This window comes from Eutrema salsugineum, unplaced genomic scaffold (assembly GCF_000478725.1).
Source record: "Eutrema salsugineum unplaced genomic scaffold, Eutsalg1_0 scaffold_15, whole genome shotgun sequence".
Taxonomy (NCBI): Eukaryota; Viridiplantae; Streptophyta; class Magnoliopsida; order Brassicales; family Brassicaceae; genus Eutrema; species Eutrema salsugineum.
Window position 1 is genome coordinate 157813 of NW_006256867.1, and position 24870 is coordinate 182682.

The following is a 24870-nucleotide window of genomic DNA, read 5'->3' on the forward strand; positions in this document are numbered from 1 at the left end:
AATTTATTTCGAAAATCATTTAATCCGGTTCGCGGTTATTTTCAATCCTCGACCACGTTCAAACCTCAAAATGGTTTTGAGCGCGCCACGTCAGCACACAGTTAAAAAAACATTATGTTAATTAGAATTTCAAAATCTGCAAAAAAAAATTTGGATGCCTTCACCCGAAAAAAAATATCTTCATACGATCCCTCTCTCTCTCTCTTCACCACCATCGCGTGAAGAAGACGAAACAATCGCTCTCTGCTTGTGGTCTCACTATCTCTTTCTCACAATCGCAGAGCTTAACCATGGAAAAGTAGGGTATAGAGAAAGAGAGAGAGTAAAAAGAGAGAGAGAAGAAGAAGAAGAGCATAATGCTTTTTCTGTCCCCAGCCATGTGAGCTTCCACTGACACATTCCCTGCATCTTCACATTTGGTGGTTTTCGCTTGATTCTTTCTTCTTCAGATTTTCACCGATTCGGAAACCGAGTCGCCGATTTTAACGAGTCAATTTCCCTCGGAGTGCCAAGAGAGTGTATGGCTTCATCGTCATCTAGAACAAGGAGCCGTTCTCCTTTCTCGCACCGTAGACCTCCGAGCCCTTACTCTTCGGCTTCGTCGACTTCTTCGTCTCATATGAACAACCGCCTATTACCTCGCTCTTGCTCCACATCTTCTTCTACCATCTACAATTCCGGCGGGGTAAGCGGGTCCCGATCTATGACGTCTAGTCGTTCCATCTCTGATCCCGGTCCCATCGGCGGCTCCGGGATTTATGGAGTGCAATCGCCTGTCCCTTACCCATCGAAGGGGTTGATTGGCGAGCCAGTGCCGGCTATTACCTCTGAGCGAGATAGCATCTCCGTCACCGTTCGGTTTCGTCCGATGAGGTACGGTAGATCTGGGCTCGGAATAGCAGATCTATTGGATACAATTTCATGATTATTCAACTTTATAAGTTTGGGATTGATGGAATGTAAATTTGGAATTTGAAACTCTGTCAATTTTCCGCCATTATTTGTTTGATTGCAGCGAGAGAGAGTATCAAAGAGGAGATGAGATTGCTTGGTATCCTGACGCGGATAAAATGGTCAGGAATGAGTACAATCCCCTCACTGCTTACGCATTCGGTATTGAGATGAATTTAATTGCGGCGATGATTTCAATTTACTGTTCATTGATTAGATTTCTGGTAGTCTCGGTATGTTCAATAAACATTCTTCCAAAATATGTTGATGCCAGATAAAGTTTTTGGACCTCAAGCAACAACTATAGATGTCTATGACGTAGCTGCAAAACCTGTAGTCAAGGCAGCAATGGAAGGTGTTAACGGTAAGGAGTGTACCTTTAGCCCAACTCATTTGCTAGTAGCAATGCTTGCAGGGAAGTTTCTGACACTCTGTTGACAATTTGGCAGGAACCGTTTTTGCTTATGGTGTTACAAGCAGTGGAAAGACACATACAATGCATGTAAGTTCTCTCAGTGTGGTTTGTTTTCTATATGATGTTTCTCGGATATATGGTGTTACAAGCATGTAAGTTCTCTTATGGTGTTACAAGCAGTAGAAAGACACATACAATGCATGTAACTTCTCTTAGTCTGGTTTGTTTTCTATATGATGTTTCTCGGGATATATGGTGTTACAAGCGTGTAAGTTCTCTTATGGTGTTACAAGCAGTAGAAAGACACATACAATCCATGTAACTTCTCTCAGTGTGGTTTGTTTTCTATATGATGTTGCTCTAAAGTGGCACTTCTTTGGGATATCTTTTTCTGGCTTAATATAACGTTAACTGTGTTGCAAAACATGCCATCCAAAGACCTAGATTATAGTTGCTGATAAATGTTTGATTGCCATGCCTGAGTCAATAGAAAGTATAAAAGATATTGATTAAGGTTGACCAAAATCATCTTCTCTTCAATCATCATTAGATCATATGCATCTTGTTTATCCGTTAGACAATAAGAGGTTCAGTTATACATGTTAAAAAATTTAAATTTTGACCGTTCGCTTCACTTGCAATTTGCTCAGGGTGATCAAGATTTTCCTGGAATCATACCATTAGCAATAAAAGACGTGTTCAGTATCATCCAGGAAGTAAGTGATCTTGTTCTACTTATAACCTATATGGTCCTTTACTGATTTACAGTTCTTCATGCACCTTTTCCGTACAGTGACATATTTACTAGTTTCTTACATCATTCTTAATTTCAGACTACTGGAAGAGAGTTCCTACTCCGTGTTTCATATCTTGAAATATACAATGAGGTATGCAAAATATTTCATCAATGATATGAGACAATTTACTGCCGTCAATAAACCCCGAAATTCAGACTTTTAGCTTCAGATAGTTTCCTATTCTCCTCACCTAGAAGAATATCTCCCCTTGTTTTAGTAACTTGTGCGATAACCCATCATGTCTTTGGTTTTAGACAAGCGTGCTTATATGTCCCATCTACTGGCAAGTTATTTTATTTTTCTCATTGTATCAGGTGATAAATGATTTACTGGATCCAACAGGGCAAAATTTACGTGTTAGAGAGGATTCCCAGGTTTTGACTTCGTTCTCTCTCTCTCTCTCTCTCTCTCTCTCTCTCTCTCTCTCTCTCTCTCTCTCTCTCAACACACACACACAAATACAAATGTAAATCAGGCAAGAGCATTTGCTTTTTTATCTGCTTTCATTATTTCTCTCTGACGAGGACTAGAACGATGAACACAGATGATAAATTGTTTATGTTACATCAATTCTGTTTCTCTTATGGATTGCCTTGGTTTGATCTAGAGGGATATTGTTTTCAGGGCACGTACGTTGAGGGTATCAAGGAAGAAGTTGTTTTATCTCCAGGTCATGCACTATCGTTCATTGCAGCTGGGGAAGGTAACTAGAAGAATCACTTCCGAAACATGTATTCATTTTATTAGATATTCTTTTTTGCCTTTCCTTATTACTCTTTTGATCTCCAACGGCAGAACATCGTCATGTTGGTTCAAATAATTTCAACTTGTTAAGCAGCAGAAGTCACACAATATTTACACTGGTACATCTTCGATCTACTAAACATCCCATGTTTATTTTCCAGTCCTCTCAATGTCCTTTAAAAATTTACTAGCTATGCATTTTAAGTCACAGATATCGTTTGTTTGCAGATGATTGAAAGTAGTGCTCATGGAGATCAGTATGATGGGGTTATCTTTTCTCAGCTTGTAAGGGCCTTTTTTTTTTCATTTATTGCATAAGATCGCTGATCGCTCTTGTCTTTTAGACAGCTCTCTCACAGTATCTCTTTCTTGCTTAGAATTTGATTGACTTAGCTGGATCTGAGAGTTCCAAAACTGAGACAACTGGACTAAGGAGGAAAGAGGGTTCATTCATCAACAAGAGTCTTCTGACTCTTGGAACTGTAGGTGTCTCTCTTTCTGCTTGAGCTTTCTTTTAACTTGTATGTTTCCTTTTCCAATCATGATAAAATGTAGATTAGATTTTGTATTGTTGTACAATGCAAAACTGCCTTAGAATACTAACTCGGTTGCTATGGATAAAATGTACCACATCCGAATTGGTGACACTAGAGGCTCAGAAAGGCCTTTCAAGTTGCTATGGAAATAGAATTCTTGTTAAATTTATCCTTCAGTGCATGATGTAGTCGTGCTAGTGTATCTTGATGATCAATGCCTCTATTTTGTGATAAGTCTCTTCCCTCTCTCTTTTTTTTTTTGTATTTTTTGTCAAAGATAGCATCTTTAGTCTCTAAACCATTGAGATGAATTTGAAGGATGTTTTGATTATACTTCTTTCTAATGGTTTCAACATGTAGGTGATCGGAAAACTTACTGAAGGGAAGACTACTCATGTCCCATTTCGGGATTCTAAGCTAACTCGTCTTCTGCAATCTTCATTGAGTGGGCATGGTCATGTATCGGTACGACTCTTCTGTATCTGGTGAATATTTCCCATTTCACTGTAGTGGTTTTCCATGGTTGTTTTTTCGTATTGTTTAATTGTGATGTCTCCAGCAGCATCTTTACGGCAGTTTAGTTTGTTTATATTGGCTATCTGTAATAACCTGAACGCTGATGTTATTTCAAATAGCAATGAGCAGAAGCTAATTCAGTTTTTATTTCTTAACTTTTATAGCTCATATGCACAGTTACTCCTGCGTCAAGCAGTACTGAGGAAACTCATAATACATTGAAGTTTGCTAGCAGGGCAAAGAGAATAGAAATTAATGCCTCACGCAATAAGGTGATTCTTAGCCGTCTGGTCTTGAAGTATTTGTCTTCTCAGTCACCTACGTGCCTAAAATTATTCTTGTATTTTTTTCTCTTTTGAAACAGATTATAGACGAGAAGTCATTGATTAAGAAATATCAGAAAGAAATCTCAACCCTCAAAGTAGAACTTGATCAGCTAAGAAGGGGTGTGCTTGTCGGTGTCAGTCACGAAGAGTTATTGAGCCTAAGGCAACAGGTTCTAATCTCCCAGAAACCTTGCTTACATCAATATTTGAGTTTCTTCCAATTTGGTGGATGAATGGAAGTACCAATTTATTAAACAGTTACAAGAAGGTCAAGTGAAGATGCAATCAAGATTGGAGGAAGAAGAAGAAGCTAAAGCAGCTCTAATGAGTAGAATCCAAAAGCTTACAAAGCTCATACTCGTCTCTACCAAGAATTCTATTCCTGCGTATTTAGGTGATGCACCAACTCACCAGCGCAGCATTTCTGCTGGTAAAGATGATGTAAGTTTGCTAGTTAAATCATATTATCACCATATACTTATGTTTTCTTACTGTTGCATGTTGATACCTCACTGCACAAGATGTTTCATACCAGAGTCTCATTCTGTTTTCTTTTTGCTCTTCAGAATTTGGACTCTCTGCTCGTGGATAGTGACAATCTGGCATCCCCTTCTTCGACTCTGTCTCTTGCATCAGATGCTTCCGTAGGTCTTAAGCACCGGCGGTCTTCCAGCAAGTTAAAGGATGAAAACTCTCCGGTTGGTTCTGCTGCAGAATTAACTCAAGTGAGTTTGGTATTCTTAGCGTATATGTTTTAACATTGGATTATGTGTATTCAAAGTTTGGTATATCGTTCTTCTCAAAACCAATTTTGGTTATAGCAAATGGTGTTTGATGATTCGATCACATGCACCGATTTACCCTCTCTTTTAAGTTTTAACTCATGAGTATGATTTGTCACTATGTTCTTGTCAGAAAATGACATCCGATAGTTTTCGTTATTGTAGGGGGTTATGACTCCGGATGAAATGGATCTTCTCGTTGAACAGGTTAAGATGCTTGCCGGTGAGATAGCTTTCAGCAAAAGCACCCTAAAGCGTTTGATGGATCAGTCCGTAAATGATCCTGAGAACGCAAAACCCCAAGTAAAAATTCTTCTTTATATTACTAAAAATTCAATATACCAGTAGGACAATGCTATACCTTATTTTGACCCTAGAAATCAGAAAAATGCATGATCTGACCATTTTGTAAACTTTACTAGAATTTCCACAATAACTGTAAGTATGGAACTTAAATAAAGATTAAATGCAGATCCAGAATCTAGAAAGAGAGATTCAAGAAAAGCAAAGACAAATGAGGTCTTTGGAACAGCGAATAACTGAGAGTGGTGAAGCTTCCATCGCTAATGCATCATCGGTTGAGATGCAACAGGTAATTTAATTTCCACATCCTATCATCATTATGATTTTATTTTGTTAAGTCAGCCAGTGGTGGACACAATGTGGATCAGCTTATCACAATTATTTTGTTGTTTCCAGAAAGTTATGAGATTGATGACCCAGTGCAATGAGAAGAGCTTTGAGCTGGAGGTAAAATATTTGTCTTCTCTGGAATGAAACGTCTTGCTTCATAGCGAAAATGAAGATTGCTTAAAGCCAATATATATTTAATTGTGTTCCACCTATGGATCAGATCATATCAGCCGATAATCGTATCCTCCAAGAACAACTAGAGAAAAAGGTCACTTCTAAGTCACTGACACATCCATATCTTCTCTTTTACCTCCTTCATAGCAGTGTCTTCTGGCTTATATTTTCAGCCATCCTTGTTTCTTCACACATGTTCTAACAACTGCAGTGTATCGAGAACAATGAATTACACGAAAAGGTGCGCCTTCTAGAGCAACAGCAATCGAGTCAGAAGTCTTCACTGCCTTGTTCTGGTAATGCTGTAAGTGAAGAGTATGTAGACGAGCTGAAAAAGAAAGTACAGTCTCAGGTAATTAATCAAAATCTCAAATCCTTTTTGTCAAATTTATCACCGCACAGTCTCACACGTATCCCTGAGAAATTTTTGCACCGGTAGTGAGGTGACACACACATACACAAAAGATCATATATATTTTTTGGACCCCTGATGTTTTTATACTTCAGGAGGTTGAGAATGAAAAGTTGAAGCTCGAGCATGTGCAGAGTGTGGAAGAGAAGAGTGGATTACGAGTTCAAAATCAAAAACTAGCTGAAGAAGCTTCGTATGCTAAGGAATTGGCCTCCGCAGCTGCTATTGAGCTGAAAAATCTAGCTGATGAAGTAACAAAGCTCTCGCTTCAAAATGCAAAGCTAGAAAAAGAACTAATAGCTGCAAGAGACTTGGCGGCGGCTCAGACACGTAACAATAACTCCTTGAACAGCGTGGCAAGTCGCAATGGGACAAGGCCAGGGAGAAAGGCAAGGGTCTCAGACTCATGGAATCTCAACCAAGAAGATATTAAAATGGAGTTACAGGCTAGGAAACAGCGAGAAGCAGTTCTCGAGGCCACATTAGCTGAGAGAGAATGCATAGAGGAAGAGTATAAGAAAAAGGCAGAAGAATCAAAAAGAAGAGAAGAGGCCCTGGAAAACGATTTAGCCAACATGTGGGTACTTGTTGCCAAGTTGAAGAAAGCCAGTAATGGGGTCTTGTCCGGGCCAAAGAGTCACGAAGCTCTCGTCACCGAGCCTGCAATGAGAGACGAAGCAACAGAATTAGAGAACAAGAGTCAAAACAGTACGATTTTGAAAGAGAGACAAGTCTTGAATGCACCTGAAGAAGTGATAGTTGCCAAGAATGAAGAGACGCCAAAAGAGGAACCCCTCGTTGCTCGTCTTAAGGTACCTTTGCAAATTTGCCTTCTATTTTCTTTCAGCGTTATTAGTTGTCTATAAGCCTACTACAAAGTCTACGAGTAGTCACATATATATATATATACCCTCTGCGTACCAGTTATGCTATGTGAACTTTGGATCGGGTTAGAAAATATACCCTGGAAATACCCATAAAAATATGCTTCTAAATATTGATATAACTTTACCTGATCCAAACTACCCTATCACCTGACAAAGGTACTCAAGTATCATGTACTAAATATCTATACTACAATATTTTTTTTTCCGGATAACTGCATTGTTAAGTCAAGTTACTCTCGTGGGTATTGACACTTTCTGTGGTTAGTTGGGGTTTATGGAAATTTGGTACCCGTGTGTGATCTTCTAAACTTTGTAATGAAAAGCCATGATTCATCAGACACATTCAAATACATCCATAACAATACAAGCTTTCAAAAAATCAAATAATTTTTTTTTATCCTGCAAGTAATGGTTTTTACATAACAGGCAAGGATGCGAGAGATGAAGGAGAAAGAAATGAAATCGCAGGCGGCTGCAGCGGCCAATGCAGACGCAAACTCACATATCTGTAAAGTCTGTTTCGAGTCGCCAATTGCAACAATTCTCCTCCCTTGCCGTCATTTCTGCCGTAAGTCTCACTCCCCTGAGTATCCTTTCTTCATCAACTATTAGTACACTAAGACAATAACAAAATCTCTCCTCTGTTTACACAGTTTGTAAATGTTGTTCACTTGCCTGCTCTGAGTGCCCAATCTGCCGCACCAAAATCTCGGATCGCTTGTTCGCCTTTCCCTCTTGACCCCCGGACAAGTCTATCTTCTCTAATACGCACAATTCAAGGTAATTTCATTATGATCCACCATCGCTAGAATCTATAACATCCAAAGTGCTCTAGTTCAACAAGGTTAACTCGCTTCTTTTGTATAACAATTTACTATTTGTTTGCTCTAATATGTGTATGACTTCAAACTACAAAATTTTAACAAGATTTTGATACACGATTCTATGTGAATTTGCAGGTGTCAAAGGAAAGCCTGTTTGTTTGCTAATATTTTTCCAGAAAAGGCAGGCTTGAATGCCTTTAGTACCTTTCGGGGTTTTTTTTTTTTATTGTATGTAGTGTCTTTTTGTCTTGAATGTGGTCTATCGTCCTATAAAAATGAGGCAAAAGGAGAGGAACACATAGCATATACGTCTGCTCACACTAAAACGAGGGGTAAGTATTTGTATAGAATTCTATAATTTCTCACCGAAACCTCCTTTTGTAGGAAAAAAAAGTTTTACAAAATTGAATTAATCTGTGCTCAGTTCTTCTCCATTGTGGTCTCTCATAAGTACAGTACAGAGGTAGATAGATAGAAAGTATATGTGAGAAACAATATATATTTTCGAGGATTCCCAGCTTCCGAGAGATATGGCAGAGGAGATATTTTCGAGGATTCCCTTGAGATATCTGAGAGCAGTGCGATTAACATGCAAAAAGTGGGACAAATTATCCAAAATACAGGTTTACAGATTTTGTTACGGAGTTTACAGATACAGGTACGCACTCGGATATTCCAAGAATAATAAGAATAAGAAGAAGAAATCTCTAGGTAGCCACAAAATCTTGAGGTTTGTAGATGATTACTTGTGTATGGCCACGAGGCCCAGACATCAGTTTTTATGGTATGAAATCTACGATTTTAGCACTGGTTTATGGAAGACTCTTGATATCACTTCACCATACTGGAAGATATTGTCTACTAACCTTGGTGTTTCTCTCAAGGGAAACACTTACTGGATCTCTTATGATAGAGAACCAGTAAGAGAATAACACTTTCACTTAATATGCTTTGATTTTACAAGAGAGACATTTGGGCCGCTTCTAGACCTGCCTCTGCCAGGCCTTGTGGAAGGTGAACATGCAACTCTATCTTGTGTTAGAGAAGAGAAGCTTGCGCTTTTATTCCAGTACGACGAAGCACCTATGGTTGATATATGGATTACGAATAAGATCGAGTCGGACGAAAATGTGTTGTGGAGCAAGTTCTTGGCTGTAAATATGGAAACAATCGCCCACGTTCCGATATCATTTAGGCATGCAGATTTCTACATTGACGAGGAGAAGAGACTCGCTTTTGTTTTTGATAAAACAAGTGACAAACATCGTCACACAGTTAACATCATTGGAGAGGATGGATACTTTAGAGAATTGGATCTTGGAGAGGATGGTTCTGCAGAGAATTATTGTTGGAGGACGTTAGTGTGCTCTCACGTTCCCAGTTTAGTGCAAATCAAGCAACTTTGCAAAAGGAAACAACAAAGCAGTTTAGAAATGCGTCGATGTGATAAAAAATCGTCGAGATTCGAAGCAATGGATAAGCGAATCAAGCAGGAGCAAGAGTTGCGTCAACAAAAATTACATAGCTAAATCTTTGAACAAAGTTTGCTTGCTGTATTATTATGATACTGATTTTTATGCTTTTTTTTTGTTTTTTTATTTTTCCATCTTTAATTTATGCAATATGATGATGATTTGCTAAGACATTTATAAACAAAACATAAAAGACAATGTAATCTATTTCTTTTCTCATAAACTATATTTGACTACCCCCAAAGCTATATGAATTTTGTGTTTTGGGAACTCAAAGAGGTTCATGTGTATCAATATCCGCTCTTCTCTTGTGTAACTTTCAGCTTGTGGACAGTAAGAAGCAGAGGCTGCACATCATCAAACACAAAGAGAGTTATTGTTCTGAATGGGGAGAACAAAAAGAGCCGATCGATGAAGTAACGGGCTCGTCCAAAGCTCATACAGTTTGTGGCAAAAGAATTTAAGATTTATTTTAAATTACATGAACTGCAGGAGCTCTTGGTATCATTAAAGCATGCATGTATACTTGTGACGACAGATTTCAAAGAGATTCTTATTTCCTCTTAGTGACGCTCTTTCTTTTAGATGTGAGAGGTATGGGGCTTATGAAGGACATTTAGTAGTATTCAAATAGTTCATATATTTCAAGGAGCTGCTCTGCATCATCGAGCACACTTTTTGTTCGTCCATATTATCTATCAAGCTGAAGAAATCTTATACACAAACTGACTTCTCAGGTTTTCATTTGTTTAGCTTTATTATTTGCATTTTCTTGAAAGAAGAAGAACATGCAAAAAAAAATAATATAAAATAGTGCCTTATTGGACTCAAATAGTAATTGTTACGGCCCGATTGTGGGCAACAGATCACGTGAGCCCAAATAATACAGCCATAGAAAGAAAGAAAGAATAAAAAAAATTCGGCCGACGAGGATTTGGTTACCCGAGAGTTTGAACGGTCGTCAGAATTTTGGGAGCTTTGTAATTCTCTGTGTAGTGTGCCTTGGCTTTAATGGCGGCAATATCCTCTGTTCAATGCTTATTCTCTTGCGATTCCCATCATCATCAACTCGTGCAGGTGAAATCTCTAATCTCTCTCTGTTATCATTTCTTCACGAGTAGCGAATAAAACCTTGTTTTGACTCGAGAAATATGACTTTATTCCTCAAGCAGAGTGGGTCGCTTTGGAGATTGGGTTCTAGGGTTTTAGTATCTTCGAGTCTGTGGAAGCGTTCTCAGTTTTCTCGAGGGGATTCGTTGCGAAGGTGATTCAATATCCTTAGACTACAGTTTTTGATTTCGATTGTTTAACTCATTATCAGCAAAGCCTTTCTCCCTTGGAGCTATGATTCCGTGTAATGTAGTTAGGTATTATGAGATAATGATTTTGCATCTTTTGGGTCTAATAAAACAGGAGAAATTTGATCTGTGCAGTCAAGGGGGATGCAGAAGGAGCGTTTAAGAAGACTGTTGCAATCGATCGGATGATTGATGCTCTTCAAGATGCAAACCCAAGAGAAGTAAGTTGTGCAATTTTCTTTTGCTTTTAGTCCTTGAAACCCGATTCCACTTTGAAAATGAAAGGGGAAATGTATTGTTGTTATCTTCTCTTGAGTAATTGTATTTTTTTTGTTTCTGTTGTTGCTGCCATTTCCCTTGGCCAGCTTGAGCAGCTTGTTGTTGAAAACATCCTTGCTTTTGATGAGGTTTTCTGGATAAGACTCGCGGCCAGGTCGGATACTTGCAAATCAGATGATGACAAGGCACGCATTTTCTGTTGTTTAATGTCAATGATTAAGAAGATTCTCGAGCTCTCTTTTCGCTAATGCTCGGTTTGTTTCTTGCAGAAGGACTATGAGGAGTTAGCTGCAACCGTGATGAGCATAGTTGACTGCGTTGTGAATAAGACTCGGGTTTGTTTTCAGTTGTTTTACATATCCTTTTTTTTTATTGGTTCCATGTCTCTTCTTGTTCTTCAGTGTCTGCTTTACTATATCCCTGTAGGAAAAGATAGAAACGTCTACTGATGTTCTGAAAGGAATATTAAGACCCGTTGTGGAAGGAGTGGAAGAAATTTCATGGCCTCCAAGAGATCCTGAAGCCATCAATCAAATGGAAAACGTATACTTGTTGTTCTTCACTTTCCTTTTTTGACCAAGACATGTTCTTCCTCAGATCTCCTGAAAACTGATGTGATCAATGTCTTACCAGGAAATAATACAACGGGAAAAAGAAGGGCAATTAGATGAAGGGTTTCTTTCAGAAGTTAGTGCTCAGCTACGGCAGGTAATTGCAATGGATTTTACTTGTAAGATCGTTGCAAATATAGGTCATAGACAAAAGAGTTCTATTTAAATTGGAGTTTGCATTCAAAACCGGAGGTTGCTTTCAGGCAAAAGAAGATAAAGAGAAACCAGGGCTTGCGGCTATGCTGCAAAAAGTTCTTCAACTCTATGCTGCTACGATTCTCTCCAAGCGTAGCTACGCAAAGAAAGGTACATTATCTACAAACAGATTCACATCACGTTTAAACTCAGACACAAACTATCAATTACAACTTGTGGTTGTTGTCACAGGGAACGAAGTTGTAAAGGCCGAGTATTTTCTCGAAACTCTGATCAAAGGCACGTTGAGTCTTCTCATCTGCAACCTCTTTTCCATGTAGTAGATGATCCAAGAGTTTACTTTTTTGGCTTTTGTGTGTGGTTTCAGCTCCTGAGGAACAATGGAACAAGCTTTTCTTAGACGGGTTAACAATCGGGAAAGGTGAAATCGCACCTGATGAGCTATCTTCCGTTATCAAGAAACGAATCGAGCGCACGCTCATTCGAACTGTAAGTAACTTGTTCTCACAGCTTATAATGAAAATGTGAAGGGGAGGCCAACCGGGTTTAATTTGGGCTTAAACCAGATGGTGATTGCATTGTTTAATCCGGTTTTCCAAAATTACTCGTTCTGTAACCATTTTATATTGATCGAACCAGGAAGGAGGCTCGTACCAGCAGCGAGTCTTGATTGAGTATCTCAAAGGGATCGAGTCCAGGGCTACTGAAATTCTCAAATTAATTCAAGAATAATTCCGATAATTATTTCCAATTTTTTTTTCTATGTATTATCAAATCATCTATCCAATTAAATTTCGTTATAATCTTATCTCTCTTGAATTGATTCGTGCCTTCGAAGATTACAAATTACGGTACTCAAAGTTTTATTTATTTATTTTCTTGGAATAAACTCTCAAAATGAATGCTTCCGTGTAAACTTAAATAAAAATAATATAAATGTAAATTCATTCCAATTAATTAGCGAGAGAAATTGGAAACAGATAAACTGAGCGGAGGGATTCAGATCTATTCGAAGAAACTGAGAGCCACCGTCGTCTTCATCTTTTCTTCTCGACGATCGCTTTCTCAATCTAGCATCGTTGTCTTTCTCTTTCTCTCGCATCCACGCTTCTCTGGTAATGCTACTGATCGTCACCGTGAAGCTGTGCTTGAACGCTTCCCTTTTGATCTGATCTGATCTGATCTGATCTGAGGTGAATCCCCATTTCTCATCCTCTTCAATATTTTGGATCTCACTATTTGGTGCCATTAGATCTGGTGTTTGCAATTTCGCTTGGATTAGGTTTTTTTGCTTTTGCGATTTCGTTCTCGGTTTTCTGTCAACTGACTCGTTTCTTCATTCAAAATCTCTGTGATCTGGTTTGCGTAGAGCCGTTGCTGTTTCGTGATCTGGGGATATGTTGACCAAGTTCGAGACCAAAAGTAACAGAGTTAAGGGCCTGACCTTCCACCCCAAAAGACCATGGATCCTCGCCAGTTTGCACAGTGGTGTGATCCAGCTCTGGGATTATCGTATGGGTACTTTGATCGATCGATTTGACGAGCACGAAGGACCTGTTCGTGGTGTTCACTTCCACAACTCACAGCCTCTATTCGTCTCGGGAGGTATATGCTTTCTTCTGACCATTACGTTTCATCTAGAATTTGAGGTACAAGTGCGTATATCAATATAATTTTCATGATCCAAGGTCATTTCGCTTTATTATTACTTTATAGCGTATTCGGTTTCTAGATCTAGCTTGGTGTCTTTGCAGAGAATCTCTGGGTTGAGTTGTCCCAGCCTCGGTTTACTGAATGACTTAAGCGCATGTAGTGTAGTGATAAATGATTTTTAGTCGTGTGTTTTTGACATAAGCAAGAATTGAAAACCTGTAAATGCAAATGGCTTGGATTCTTCTACATTACAGTTATCCCAATGTTTTACATGATTTTAGACAGTTTGATTTTTAGTTTTAACTTTTGTGCTGAATGCTAGCGAATTGAAAGTTTTTGTAGGTTTGGTTTGGCTCCATTTAGAGACATCTAATATGTGCTATATTAACTGTGATAACAAGTAGTGGTTTCGACATATGCAAGAACTGAAAACTGTAAATGCAAATGGCCTGGATTCGTCTCCATTACAATTGTCCCGTAATGCTTTTCCAGAACATTACTAATATGTAGTTGATGGCATTGACAACATTTTCTGTTTCAGGTGATGATTACAAGATTAAAGTTTGGAACTACAAAACACACAGGTGCCTCTTCACTCTTCTCGGGCATCTTGATTATATCCGCACTGTCCAATTTCACCACGAAAACCCATGGATTGTGAGTGCTAGTGACGATCAGACTATCCGCATATGGAACTGGCAGTCACGGACTTGTATCTCTGTGTTGACTGGTCACAATCATTATGTTATGTGTGCTTCTTTCCATCCAAAAGAAGACCTTGTCGTATCAGCATCCTTGGATCAGACTGTCCGTGTCTGGGATATTGGTTCTCTTAGGAAGAAGACAGTATCTCCTGCTGATGACCTCATGCGATTTACTCAGATGAACTCTGACCTTTTTGGTGGGGTTGACGCTATAGTTAAGTATGTCCTCGAAGGTCATGATAGGGGAGTAAACTGGGCTTCTTTTCATCCCACCCTTCCCCTCATTGTCTCTGGTGCAGATGACCGCCAAGTAAAGCTGTGGCGTATGAATGGTAATTCTTCTACTGATATTCGTTTTTTGTCTCCACATAAATTTCATTTTATGAACCATCATTTATACACTAAATTGCAATTTTTGTAATGGTGGAGCAGAGGTATAATGCATTCTTTTAAATTATTGCAGAAACTAAAGCTTGGGAGGTGGATACACTGCGAGGCCATATGAATAACGTTTCATCAGTTATGTTCCATGCAAAACAGGACATAATTGTATCCAACTCTGAGGATAAAAGCATTCGTGTCTGGGATGCTACCAAGCGAACTGGAATCCAAACTTTTCGCCGTGAACACGATCGATTCTGGATTCTTGCAGTTCACCCTGAGATTAATTTACTGGCAGCGGGACATGACAACGGCATGATCGTGTTCAAACTTGAGAGAGAACGTCCTGCATTTGCTTTAAGTGGTGATTCTTTGTTCTATGCCAAGGATAGATTTTTGAGGTACTATGAATATTCAACTCAAAAAGATTCCCAAGTTATCCCCATACGGCGCCCTGGTACTCCAAGCTTGAATCAAAGTCCGAGGACTCTATCTTACAGTCCGACGGAAAATGCAGTGTTGATCTGCTCAGATCTGGATGGTGGTTCTTACGAGTTGTACATCATACCGAAAGATAGCGTTGGCAGGAGTGACGTTGTGCAAGATGCAAAGAGGGGGACAGGCGGTTCTGCGGTATTCATTGCCCGCAATCGGTTTGCTGTTCTTGAGAAAAGCACCAGCCAGGTGCTAGTCAAGAATCTAAAGAATGAGGTGGTTAAAAAGAGTTCTCTGCCTATTCCCACAGATGCTATCTTCTATGCTGGGACTGGAAATTTGCTGTGTAGATCTGAGGATAAAGTGGTTATATTTGACCTTCAGCAAAGGCTTGTTCTTGGTGAACTTCAGACACCGTTTGTTAGGTACGTTGTTTGGTCTAATGATATGGAGAGTGTTGCATTGCTCAGCAAACATACTATCATTATTGCGAGCAAAAAACTTGTCCTCCAGTGCACGCTTCATGAGACAATACGTGTGAAAAGTGGAGCTTGGGACGACAATGGTGTCTTCATTTACACAACGTTGAATCATATCAAGTACTGCCTTCCGAATGGAGATAGTGGAATCATCCGAACCCTGGATGTCCCAATCTATATCACCAAGGTTTCTGGAAATACAATCTTTTGCTTGGATCGGGATGGGAAAAACAGGGCTATCACAATTAATGCTACTGAGTACGTTTTCAAGCTTGCACTGCTGAGAAAGAAGTACGACCATGTCATGAGCATGATAAGAAATTCCCAGTTGTGTGGGCAGGCTATGATTGCTTACCTGCAGCAGAAAGGATTTCCTGAAGTTGCCCTCCACTTTGTTGAAGACGAGAGGATCCGATTCAACCTGGCTCTTGAAAGTGGCAACATCAGTGTAGCTGTTGCATCCGCTACACAGATTAATGATAAAGACCTCTGGTATAGACTTGGGGTGGAGGCTCTTCGCCAAGGTAATTCCGGAATTGTTGAGTTTGCATACCAGCAGACAAAGAACTTTGAGAGGTTATCTTTTCTTTATCTCATTACTGGTAATTTGGACAAGCTTTCAAAGTTGATGAAGATTGCGGAAGTGAAGAACAACGTAATGGGTCAGTTTCACAATGCTCTCTACCTAGGAGATGTTAAAGAGCGTGTTAAGATACTGGAGAATGCTGGTCATTTGCCTCTAGCCTATATCACGGCCTCAGTTCACGGTTTAAATGACATTGCTGAGCGACTGGCGACTGAGCTAGGAGACAACGTGCCCTCATTGCCTGAAGGGAAAACTCCATCGCTTCTAATGCCACCATCCCCCGTCATGTGTGGTGGTGATTGGCCTCTTCTAAGAGTGATGAGAGGAATATTTGAAGGAGGGCTTGAGAGTGCAGGCAGAGGAGGGGCTGTTGATGAAGAGGAAGATGTTGAAGGCGATTGGGGTGAGGAACTAGACATGGTCGATGTTGATGGAATGGAGAACAGAGACATCGAAGCCCTTTTGAATGAAGAAGAAAACGATGAAGAAGGTGGATGGGGGGTACTCGATGACTTGGAGCTCCCACCAGAGCTTGACACTCCTAAGGCCTCTGCCAACGCACGTACATCGGTCTTTGTGACACCTACTCAAGGTATGCCAGTAAGTCAGATCTGGAGCCAGAAATCTTCTCTTGCTGCTGAGCAGGCTGCAGCGGGAAGCTTTGACACTGCGATGCGTCTGCTCCACAGACAGCTTGGCATTAAGAACTTTGCGCCTTTGAAATCGATGTTTCTTGATCTGTACAGTGGCAGCCATAGCTATCTGCGTGCTTTGTCGTCATCTCCTGTGGTTCCACTTGCCATTGAGCGCGGATGGAGCGAGTCTTCCAGTCCCAACGTTCGTGGCCCACCAGCTCTTGTTTTTGATTTCTCTCAGCTGGAAGAGAAGCTGAAATCTGGCTACAAAGCCACAACGAGTGGAAAATTCACTGAGGCTCTCCGTCTCTTCCTCTCTATCCTCCACACCATCCCTCTAGTGGTAGTCGAGTCAAGAAGAGAAGTCGATGAGGTTAAGGAACTGGTCACTCTCGTTAAAGAGTACGTCCTTGGTCTCAAAATGGAGCTTAAGAGAAGAGAGACGAAAGATGATCCGGTGAGGCAGCAGGAGCTCGCTGCTTACTTCACTCACTGCAACCTCCAAGCACCTCACCTACGGCTCGCGCTGCTTAGTGCAATGGGGGTCTGCTACAAGGCAAAGAACCTCGCCACTGCTTATAACTTCGCCAAAAGACTGTTGGAAACCAACCCAGTGGAGAGCCAGGCCAAGATGGCTAGACAAGTTGTTCAAGCCGCTGAACGCAATATGACGGATGAAACCAAGCTCAACTACGACTTCAGAAACCCGTTTGTGATCTGCGGGTCAACTTATGTCCCGATCTACAGAGGACAGAAAGACATTTCCTGTCCTTACTGCACCGCCCGGTTCGTACCAGGCCAGGAAGGAAACATTTGCACGGTGTGTGATCTTGCAGTCATTGGTGCAGACGCATCTGGTTTGCTATGCTCTCCGTCTCAAGTCCGGTGATCGGTTCATTATCATCTTCGAAAGTGAGGTAAGTACGCGATGCTCTTTTTAACGGAATAAGAGTGGTGAGCTTTTGGTGTTTTTGTGATTGTGTTGTTATTAAATAGTCTCTGGTTTGTGAACTTTTCGCTGCAGGTTCTATTATATTACTCTCTCAAGTCTTCAGGTTGTTTCTTACCTTTGTAACGACGCCTGACAAATTTGCTTCTTGCTCTATTTTTTTTGTTGGTTTGTTTGGTTTTTATATTTACATTCTCAGAACATTTCATTTAGGCTTATCGGATTTAAAACTCGATCACTATGATGACAAATATAGACGAATTTTGTTTATAATGTTTTATTTTTGTTTCCCATTTTAATTGGTTATTTCTGACTTTGATGCGTAATAATTTTCAAAATATTTATATTATTATGCAAAAATTCAGAAATACCCACACATTCATTTAAAAAAAGTATTACTGTGTTCATCATATTTTAGCATAAGAAAATCAAATTAAAACACATGTTAATCTATCAGAATCAAACAAGAAAACAGAGAGAAGACAGAGAAGACATGCCCCTGTAAAATGTAATGGACAGCAAAAAACTGAAAATCATCTAATGATAAACATACAAGCCACTAATTCTTAGAAATACAATATGGGCCCTGACGACGAGATCCATATTTAAGAGAACAAAACGGTAACTTAATTATTATCATTTCATATCATCATATCATCATGAGATTATTATAATCATATGGTCAAAATGGGGTACATAATTAAGATCTCATCTATATATTATATTTAATAAAATATCATAAATACGTGGCAGTAACAACAACAGAGACGAGAGGACAGCAAAATTGAAATTGTCCTGAAGCTCATCGACCCACACTTAGAGGAATTGCGAATCATCATCATCCGAGATCTTCGATCTCTTCCGCCAGATTCGGATTTTTCACGACAACCATCCGACTTTGACGGCCATGGCGGAGAGTCGCGGTGGTGGTTGCTTCCCGCCGATGGATCTGATGCGGTCGGAGCCGATGCAACTCGTTCAGGTCATTGTTCCCATGGAATCTGCTCATCTTACCGTCTCTTACCTTGGCGATCTCGGCCTCGTCCAGTTCAAAGACGTTCGTATCTCTCTCTCTTGATCATCTCTTTACTAGCCATTATGATTCTAGTGTTTTCGATGTCCATTGCAGCCGGTTTCCTTTGATCTTCGATTACCATCTGAAGGGAGTTTTCAGCTCACAAAGCCAGAACGATTTTTTGTTTTTGTTTTTTGGGGATTCCTCCTCTTATATGGCTATTTTTATGTTGATCCCAGCTTAATTCTGAGAAGAGCCCATTTCAACGGACTTATGCTGCTCAGGTCAGTTCATGTTTATGTGAATGCGAATTGAATATGCTATTTACCTCTTTTTTGTGATGAAATGTGATTTATGTTGAAAGAAAGTAAAGCTTACAATGGTGGATTTCTTTTCTCTCATTGATGATGGATGAAGATAAAAAGATGTGGAGAGATGGCGCGAAAGATACGTTTCTTCAAAGACCAAATGTCAAAGGCTGGAGTTTCTCCCAAAGAGATTCTAGATAAAGAAATTGATATTGATTTGGATGATGTAGAGGTGAACAAAGATGCCCTGCTTCTGATTTTTGAGACATCCTTGCTTCCGATTACTTCATGCTTATACATTTTTCCTCCTTTCTCCTTTTCAGGTAAAGCTTGGAGAGCTGGAAGCTGAACTTGTCGAAATCAATGCTAATAGTGACAAGTTGCAGCGGTCTTACAATGAACTTGTGGAGTACAAGCTCGTTCTTGAGAAGGTAATATGTTTTCATTTTACTAAAGTCACAGAAAGTCCTATCTATTCCTGATTTGGTTTGTAACTAATTTGACAGCTTTCCGGTTCTGTAAATATATTTACCTGAGGAGAAAAGTAGATACTAAGGCCACCGCACAGTACATGATCTTTGGCCAACATAATTTTAATGACTGTAAAGGGCTTTCCATAGTGAGAAATGCAGATTACAACTGTTATGGTTAAAGCGTTGGATGTGCATCTCGTACTATATTCATGTGGATGTTTTGTTTTTAGGCTGGTGAATTTTTTGCTTCAGCCCATAGAAGTGCTACCACTCAGCAGAGTGAGATAGAATCACAACAAGCGGGTGAAGACGCCCTGGAGGCTCCTTTGTTGCAAGAAGTACGAAATCTGCGACTGTTTTACTTGTGCACTTTGTGTTTTCTGCAATTAGACTTACAAAAGTTCCTTTTTAACAGGAGAAGTCTATTGATCCAACAAAGCAAGTAAAGCTTGGATTCCTCACCGGGCTAGTGCCTCGCGAAAAGTCTATGGTGTTCGAGAGGATCCTCTTTCGTGCAACTAGGGGCAACATCTTCATACGACAGTCTGTCATTGAGGAGTCTGTTGTTGATCCCAACTCTGGGGAGAAGGTTAGCTGCTTATGTTCTGCTCGTAGAAAGTGAATGTGTGGCCTTTTTTTATCGCAGGGTTTGGTTGCTTTCTTCCTATATAATTTATTTTTCCTTATAGGCGCATGCAACTCAAAGTTTATATTCTATATAGTTTCTACGTTCTCATATGCACATGCTAATATTTGACATTGGAGCTGCCTCTATGGTTTTTATTTCTGTTTCGCCGATTCAGATCTACGTTACTACCTAGCCAAGAATTGTTCTTCATGAAATTGCTGAATTTTGCAGAGAAATATACTTATTCTGTTTGCCTCTACTAAAGATTGACTTTTGATCTAAACTATGTAATGTTACAGGCTGAGAAAAATGTATTTGTTGTCTTCTATTCTGGGGAAAGAGCAAAAAGCAAAATTCTTAAGATATGTGAAGCTTTTGGGGCCAATCGCTATCCTTTCAGCGAAGAACTTGGCAGACAAGCTCAAATGATGACTGAGGTATGTATTATCTTTCGATGTGTCAGTGATTCCGGCGTTTTCTCTTCTTTCTCATAGTCATGTGTTTCTATGTATTATTTTTATCTGTACAACGTAGCTTTATTTCTGGGCATGAGTTACATATGATAACCATATGGAGCTGTAGCCAATTTTGGAATGATAACCAACAATAAACGATTGATTTATGGATATCCTCTCTGCATTATGCTTATTGGGGAATTCATTTACTGATTTTAGCTTCTAGTCATTAGAAACTTTATCCTCTCAGTAATTAGCCTGTGATGGGAAGTAAGCATTTCCAGGTTCAACAATTGGTATATCTTGGGAGTAGTAGTTAATACGTCTCAGAGAGTTTTTTTGTTAAGGAGGAAAAAATCAAGTAAGGAAAATCCTCGTACCTTTTTGTGGTCCCTGTTAGAGTGTGTGAAGTGTTCTTTGGGTGGGCTATGTTTGTGCACACATGGTTAGCATCCATGGGAAAGTGAGTCTTAGGCCAGTGATTTATCTGCTGTCTGCAATGTTGATAGACTGATAGTATATCCTCAGAAACTATTAACCTTGTTTAGTCTTCTCATAATGTTTCAGGTTACGGGTCGGTTAGCAGAGCTTAAAACTACCATAGGTGCTGGGTTGGATCAACGCAAGATTCTTTTGGAGACCATTGGAGATAGGTTTGAGCAATGGAACCTCAAGGTATTTCATTATTTGGAGCTTTCTTTTCACTAGTAGAGTTCCCATTGATGTCCACTTTCACATCTGAGTTAGGTGAGATCAATTGTCATCATTAACCTTTACCCATGCAGGTTCGCAAAGAAAAAGCCATCTATCACACATTGAACATGCTTAGTCTTGATGTGACTAAGAAGTGCCTTGTCGGTGAAGGCTGGAGTCCTGTCTTTGCAGCGACGGAAGTGAGTAACTCTAGTTGCATATAATTGTAATTACTGCTTATATACTCGTGGGATAGTGAGTCTAAAGTTTTGCATGTCCAGATTCAAGATGCGTTGCAGCGTGCTGCGGTTGACTCCAATTCTCAAGTTGGATCAATTTTCCAGGTCCTGAGGACCAAAGAGATGCCTCCAACTTTTTTCCGCACAAACAAATTTACTACTGCGTTCCAGGAAATTGTTGATGCATACGGGTAAGCATCTCTTTCTGGAGCTTCCTCTCTTTGGGAAAGAGGAAATCGAAAATCATTTAGCTATAGGTAACATTTTTGAAGGAATAGTGGATAGCTGTATAGTATTAACCTTTTACCTCTTACAAACTCGTTAGAATATAAAGTTTTTTTTTGGTTTCAACTGTTTTAAATTTGTATCAGCTTCGTCTCCTTACTCTAGCTGTGTTTTCCTTTATCAATTTAGCTGCTAGAATCAACCTTTCTTGCTTACTTCATTTTTTCCTCATGCAATGCTCATTTGTGCCTAACGTGTGTCTCTTGAATTTCACTGATCTTTATTGATCCTACATTGCAGTGTAGCCAAATATCAGGAAGCCAATCCTAGTGTCTTCACAATTGTTACCTTCCCCTTCCTGTTTGCTGTTATGTTTGGTGACTGGGGTCATGGAATCTGTCTGCTGCTCGCAACTATGTATTTAATCTTGAGAGAAAAGAAACTTTCCAGCCAGGTAATATCCGTACTAGCAGCATCTATGTTCCGACTGAGCACGGTATCTGATTGGCAAAATTCGCAGATTGTTTTATTGTATGTTGCTGATTTAAGAGTTGCGTGCAAATGTCATATTAAACAAAATTCACTTGAGCATTCCAAAGAGCGTAATAGACGATTAGATGTCATTTCCTTAGTTGTTTACTTTGATTTAGTCGTCAATGTTTTTCTGTCTTGCAATTCCAGATGCTAACTCATCACTCCTTGCTTCATGACAACAGAAACTCGGGGATATTATGGAAATGGCTTTTGGTGGACGTTACGTTATATTTATGATGTCACTCTTCTCAATATACACTGGTTTAATCTACAACGAATTCTTCTCTATACCATATCCATTGTTTGCTAGCTCAGCATATGAGTGCCGTGATGCCTCTTGCAGGTATGTAGATTAGTTCCCGGAACCCATTAGAAAAAAAAAATCATTACGATTCTGAGTTTTTGTCTTCTGCTCTCTTGTTCAGTGAGGCTACTACAATTGGTCTGATCAAAACCCGAGACACTTATCCATTTGGCGTGGATCCTGTGTGGCATGGTACCCGCAGTGAGCTACCGTTTCTGAACTCGCTTAAGATGAAAATGTCAATTCTTCTTGGTGTTGCTCAAATGAACCTTGGAATCATAATGAGCTTCTTTAATGCGAAATTCTTCAAAAGTGCTGTAAACGTATGGTGAGTTAATTCAGTTTAGTTACCCTGAACGACGTACACCTTCCAGTTCTTTCATCATCTCCCAACACAAAAAGTCGGGTTTAATCATATTTTAAGTGTATGGTCTCACATGGTTTCAGGTTCCAGTTCGTTCCCCAGATGATATTCTTGAACTGCTTGTTTGGCTATCTCTCAGTCCTCATCATCATAAAGTGGTGCACTGGTTCTCAAGCGGATTTATATCACGTAATGATCTACATGTTCCTGAGCCCTATGGATGACTTAGGAGAGAATCAGCTTTTCCCTAACCAGAAAATAGTACAGGTTTGCATCGATCTACCTAATAGTGCTCCTTCTATGTATTTAAGAAAAGAATATGGTCTCATCTCATTCCTTTTCCGTTTTCAGCTCACTTTCCTCTTTCTGGCACTGGTTTCTGTTCCGTGGATGTTGTTGCCAAAACCGTTCATCTTGAAGAAACAACATGAAGCTGTGAGTCCGTTTCCTTTGTCATTTAACTTAAAACCTCCAAATTGAATTTGTGCTTGACCAAAACTGAAACTCGATTTTTTTTTTTTTTTTTTTTTGCGTTCTTCAGAGACATCAAGGTCAGTCATACGCACAGCTTGACGAGACAGATGAGAGTCTTCAAGTAGAAACAAATGGGGGATCTCATGGACACGAAGAGTTTGAATTCAGCGAGATCTTCGTGCACCAGCTCATTCACACCATTGAGTTTGTGCTGGGAGCTGTTTCCAACACTGCTTCGTATCTTCGTCTATGGGCCCTCAGGTACAAACTACAACTCTCAAAGACACCAACCACTTACTAGTCAGTTAGTCACATATAAGCTAGACTCATCATGTCATATTAACACTAGCACTTGTCAGACGACAAGTATCATCTAGACAAGTATCGGTTTGGTGACTAAAATTGTTATTCTGATTTTGACCGTAACTTGTGCCTAATATATGCTTTGTTGGGCTTCAATTGTTCAGTCTTGCCCACTCGGAGTTGTCGTCAGTCTTCTACGAGAAGGTTCTTCTTATGGCTTGGGGGTAAGTAAATGCAGTTACATCTTTACCCATTAATTACTCTGTCTGAAGTAGTAACGTGTTTGTTTATTAACACAATCTCTCTTTTGGTTTTGCTTTTTTGTTTCCGGCAAAAGTTTCAACAATATCTTCATCCTGATCGTTGGGATACTTGTCTTCATCTTTGCAACCGTGGGAGTGCTTCTGGTGATGGAGACGTTGAGCGCGTTCCTTCACGCGCTGCGTCTTCACTGGGTGGAGTATCAGAACAAGTTCTACGAAGGCGATGGTTACAAGTTTGCTCCTTTCACGTTCGTACTCGTCGGAAACGAAGACGAGTGAAGTGTGAGTGATGATCGAGTCTTGAATTACCGAAAATGCTCTCTTCTGCGTGTGCATATATAAGGTATGAAAAGGATTGGGACTTCCTTCTTTCAATCAAATTTTTTTATTTTCTTTTTGTGTAAGGAAAGGAAAAACTTTGGGATGTTTTCTCTTCCCCCTTTTCCCTATTTAGAAGGTTATATTGAAATTATTTACCTTTGCGGATGGAAAAAAAATGGTGAAAATAATTATAATAATAAAAAAAGGAGAGATGGGGAAGAATGGGATTATTTAAGGTTAAAAAGCCCTATTTGTTGTTGTGCTTGATTATTAAGAATATATGCTGGTGTTGTGTCGTCTCCCTTTTTTTAATTTGATTTTTCAAATAGATTGAAAAACACAAAACCACTTAAAACCTTTTTTTAATAATATAAAGAGAATCATCAAAGCTGAAAATGGAACTACTAAAACCAAAAGAATAGTTCGTTAAGCAAACATTTGGGCCATCGCAAACGGGGGATCTCATGGACAGAGCAATGGACAGAGCATTCTAGCAGAAGCCAAATGTAAATGAACAGAGCAAAATGGTTAGCAAGACGATCAAAAATACCAATGGAAGTGAGACGAGATGATGATAATGCAGTTAAAACAGCAAAAAAAACATTCAAGCTACAATGCCGTTTGGAGATGACCCCT

General features: G+C 39.6%; 4 protein-coding genes and 1 pseudogene across 10 annotated transcripts; all 5 read left to right on the forward strand.

Annotated features, from left to right (window-relative positions):
* The first annotated feature begins 185 nt into the window (after positions 1 to 185).
* LOC18022061 (kinesin-like protein KIN-7M, chloroplastic) lies at positions 186 to 8403 on the forward strand. 3 transcript variants are annotated; one of them, XM_024158395.1, is made up of 25 exons: positions 186 to 873; positions 1016 to 1113; positions 1226 to 1315; positions 1401 to 1453; positions 2017 to 2082; positions 2200 to 2253; positions 2478 to 2537; positions 2788 to 2866; positions 2959 to 3026; positions 3136 to 3192; positions 3285 to 3389; positions 3804 to 3908; positions 4124 to 4231; positions 4324 to 4455; positions 4544 to 4726; positions 4852 to 5010; positions 5233 to 5370; positions 5540 to 5659; positions 5767 to 5817; positions 5921 to 5968; positions 6086 to 6226; positions 6421 to 7098; positions 7600 to 7741; positions 7827 to 7953; positions 8133 to 8403. In XM_024158395.1, the coding sequence occupies exons 1-24, from the start codon at positions 521 to 523 to the stop codon at positions 7910 to 7912; spliced, it is 3174 nt and encodes a 1057-aa protein (XP_024014163.1). In that variant the 5' UTR covers positions 186 to 520; the 3' UTR covers positions 7913 to 7953; positions 8133 to 8403. The 3 variants fall into 3 exon arrangements, with proteins under 3 accessions (XP_024014163.1, XP_006404580.1, XP_024014164.1); XM_006404517.2 differs by having other exon boundaries at positions 187 to 873; positions 6382 to 7098; XM_024158396.1 differs by lacking the exons at positions 186 to 873; positions 1016 to 1113; positions 1226 to 1315; positions 1401 to 1453 and adding an exon at positions 1542 to 1568 and having other exon boundaries at positions 6382 to 7098.
* Positions 8404 to 8507: 104 nt separating this feature from the next.
* Positions 8508 to 9526, forward strand: LOC18022062 (annotated as a pseudogene).
* An 865-nt stretch (positions 9527 to 10391) lies between these two features.
* Positions 10392 to 12619, forward strand: LOC18022063. Of its 4 annotated transcripts, none has more exons than XM_006404521.2 (11): positions 10392 to 10546; positions 10642 to 10733; positions 10883 to 10988; positions 11133 to 11231; positions 11316 to 11381; positions 11473 to 11589; positions 11680 to 11754; positions 11861 to 11963; positions 12045 to 12092; positions 12181 to 12302; positions 12453 to 12619. In XM_006404521.2, the coding sequence occupies exons 1-11, from the start codon at positions 10481 to 10483 to the stop codon at positions 12543 to 12545; spliced, it is 987 nt and encodes a 328-aa protein (XP_006404584.1). In that variant the 5' UTR covers positions 10392 to 10480; the 3' UTR covers positions 12546 to 12619. The 4 variants fall into 4 exon arrangements, with proteins under 4 accessions (XP_006404584.1, XP_024014167.1, XP_024014166.1 ...); XM_024158399.1 differs by having other exon boundaries at positions 10401 to 10546; positions 10639 to 10733; XM_006404519.2 differs by having other exon boundaries at positions 10402 to 10546; positions 10903 to 10988.
* Positions 12620 to 12760: 141 nt separating this feature from the next.
* LOC18022064 (coatomer subunit alpha-1) lies at positions 12761 to 17919 on the forward strand. Its single transcript, XM_006404523.2, has 5 exons — positions 12761 to 13006; positions 13183 to 13418; positions 14008 to 14502; positions 14634 to 17603; positions 17711 to 17919. Exons 2-4 carry the CDS (start codon positions 13211 to 13213, stop codon positions 17573 to 17575), a joined length of 3645 nt encoding a protein of 1214 aa, XP_006404586.1. The 5' UTR covers positions 12761 to 13006; positions 13183 to 13210; the 3' UTR covers positions 17576 to 17603; positions 17711 to 17919.
* A 472-nt stretch (positions 17920 to 18391) lies between these two features.
* LOC18022065 (V-type proton ATPase subunit a2) lies at positions 18392 to 24192 on the forward strand. Of its 2 annotated transcripts, none has more exons than XM_006404524.2 (18): positions 18392 to 18692; positions 18890 to 18934; positions 19068 to 19190; positions 19282 to 19389; positions 19662 to 19769; positions 19847 to 20020; positions 20359 to 20496; positions 21082 to 21189; positions 21300 to 21407; positions 21489 to 21637; positions 21972 to 22125; positions 22388 to 22548; positions 22631 to 22837; positions 22957 to 23140; positions 23225 to 23308; positions 23415 to 23608; positions 23815 to 23874; positions 23988 to 24192. In XM_006404524.2, exons 1-18 carry the CDS (start codon positions 18543 to 18545, stop codon positions 24190 to 24192), a joined length of 2460 nt encoding a protein of 819 aa, XP_006404587.1. In that variant the 5' UTR covers positions 18392 to 18542. The 2 variants fall into 2 exon arrangements, with proteins under 2 accessions (XP_006404587.1, XP_006404588.2); XM_006404525.2 differs by having other exon boundaries at positions 18533 to 18692; positions 18765 to 18934.
* Positions 24193 to 24870: the final 678 nt, after the last annotated feature.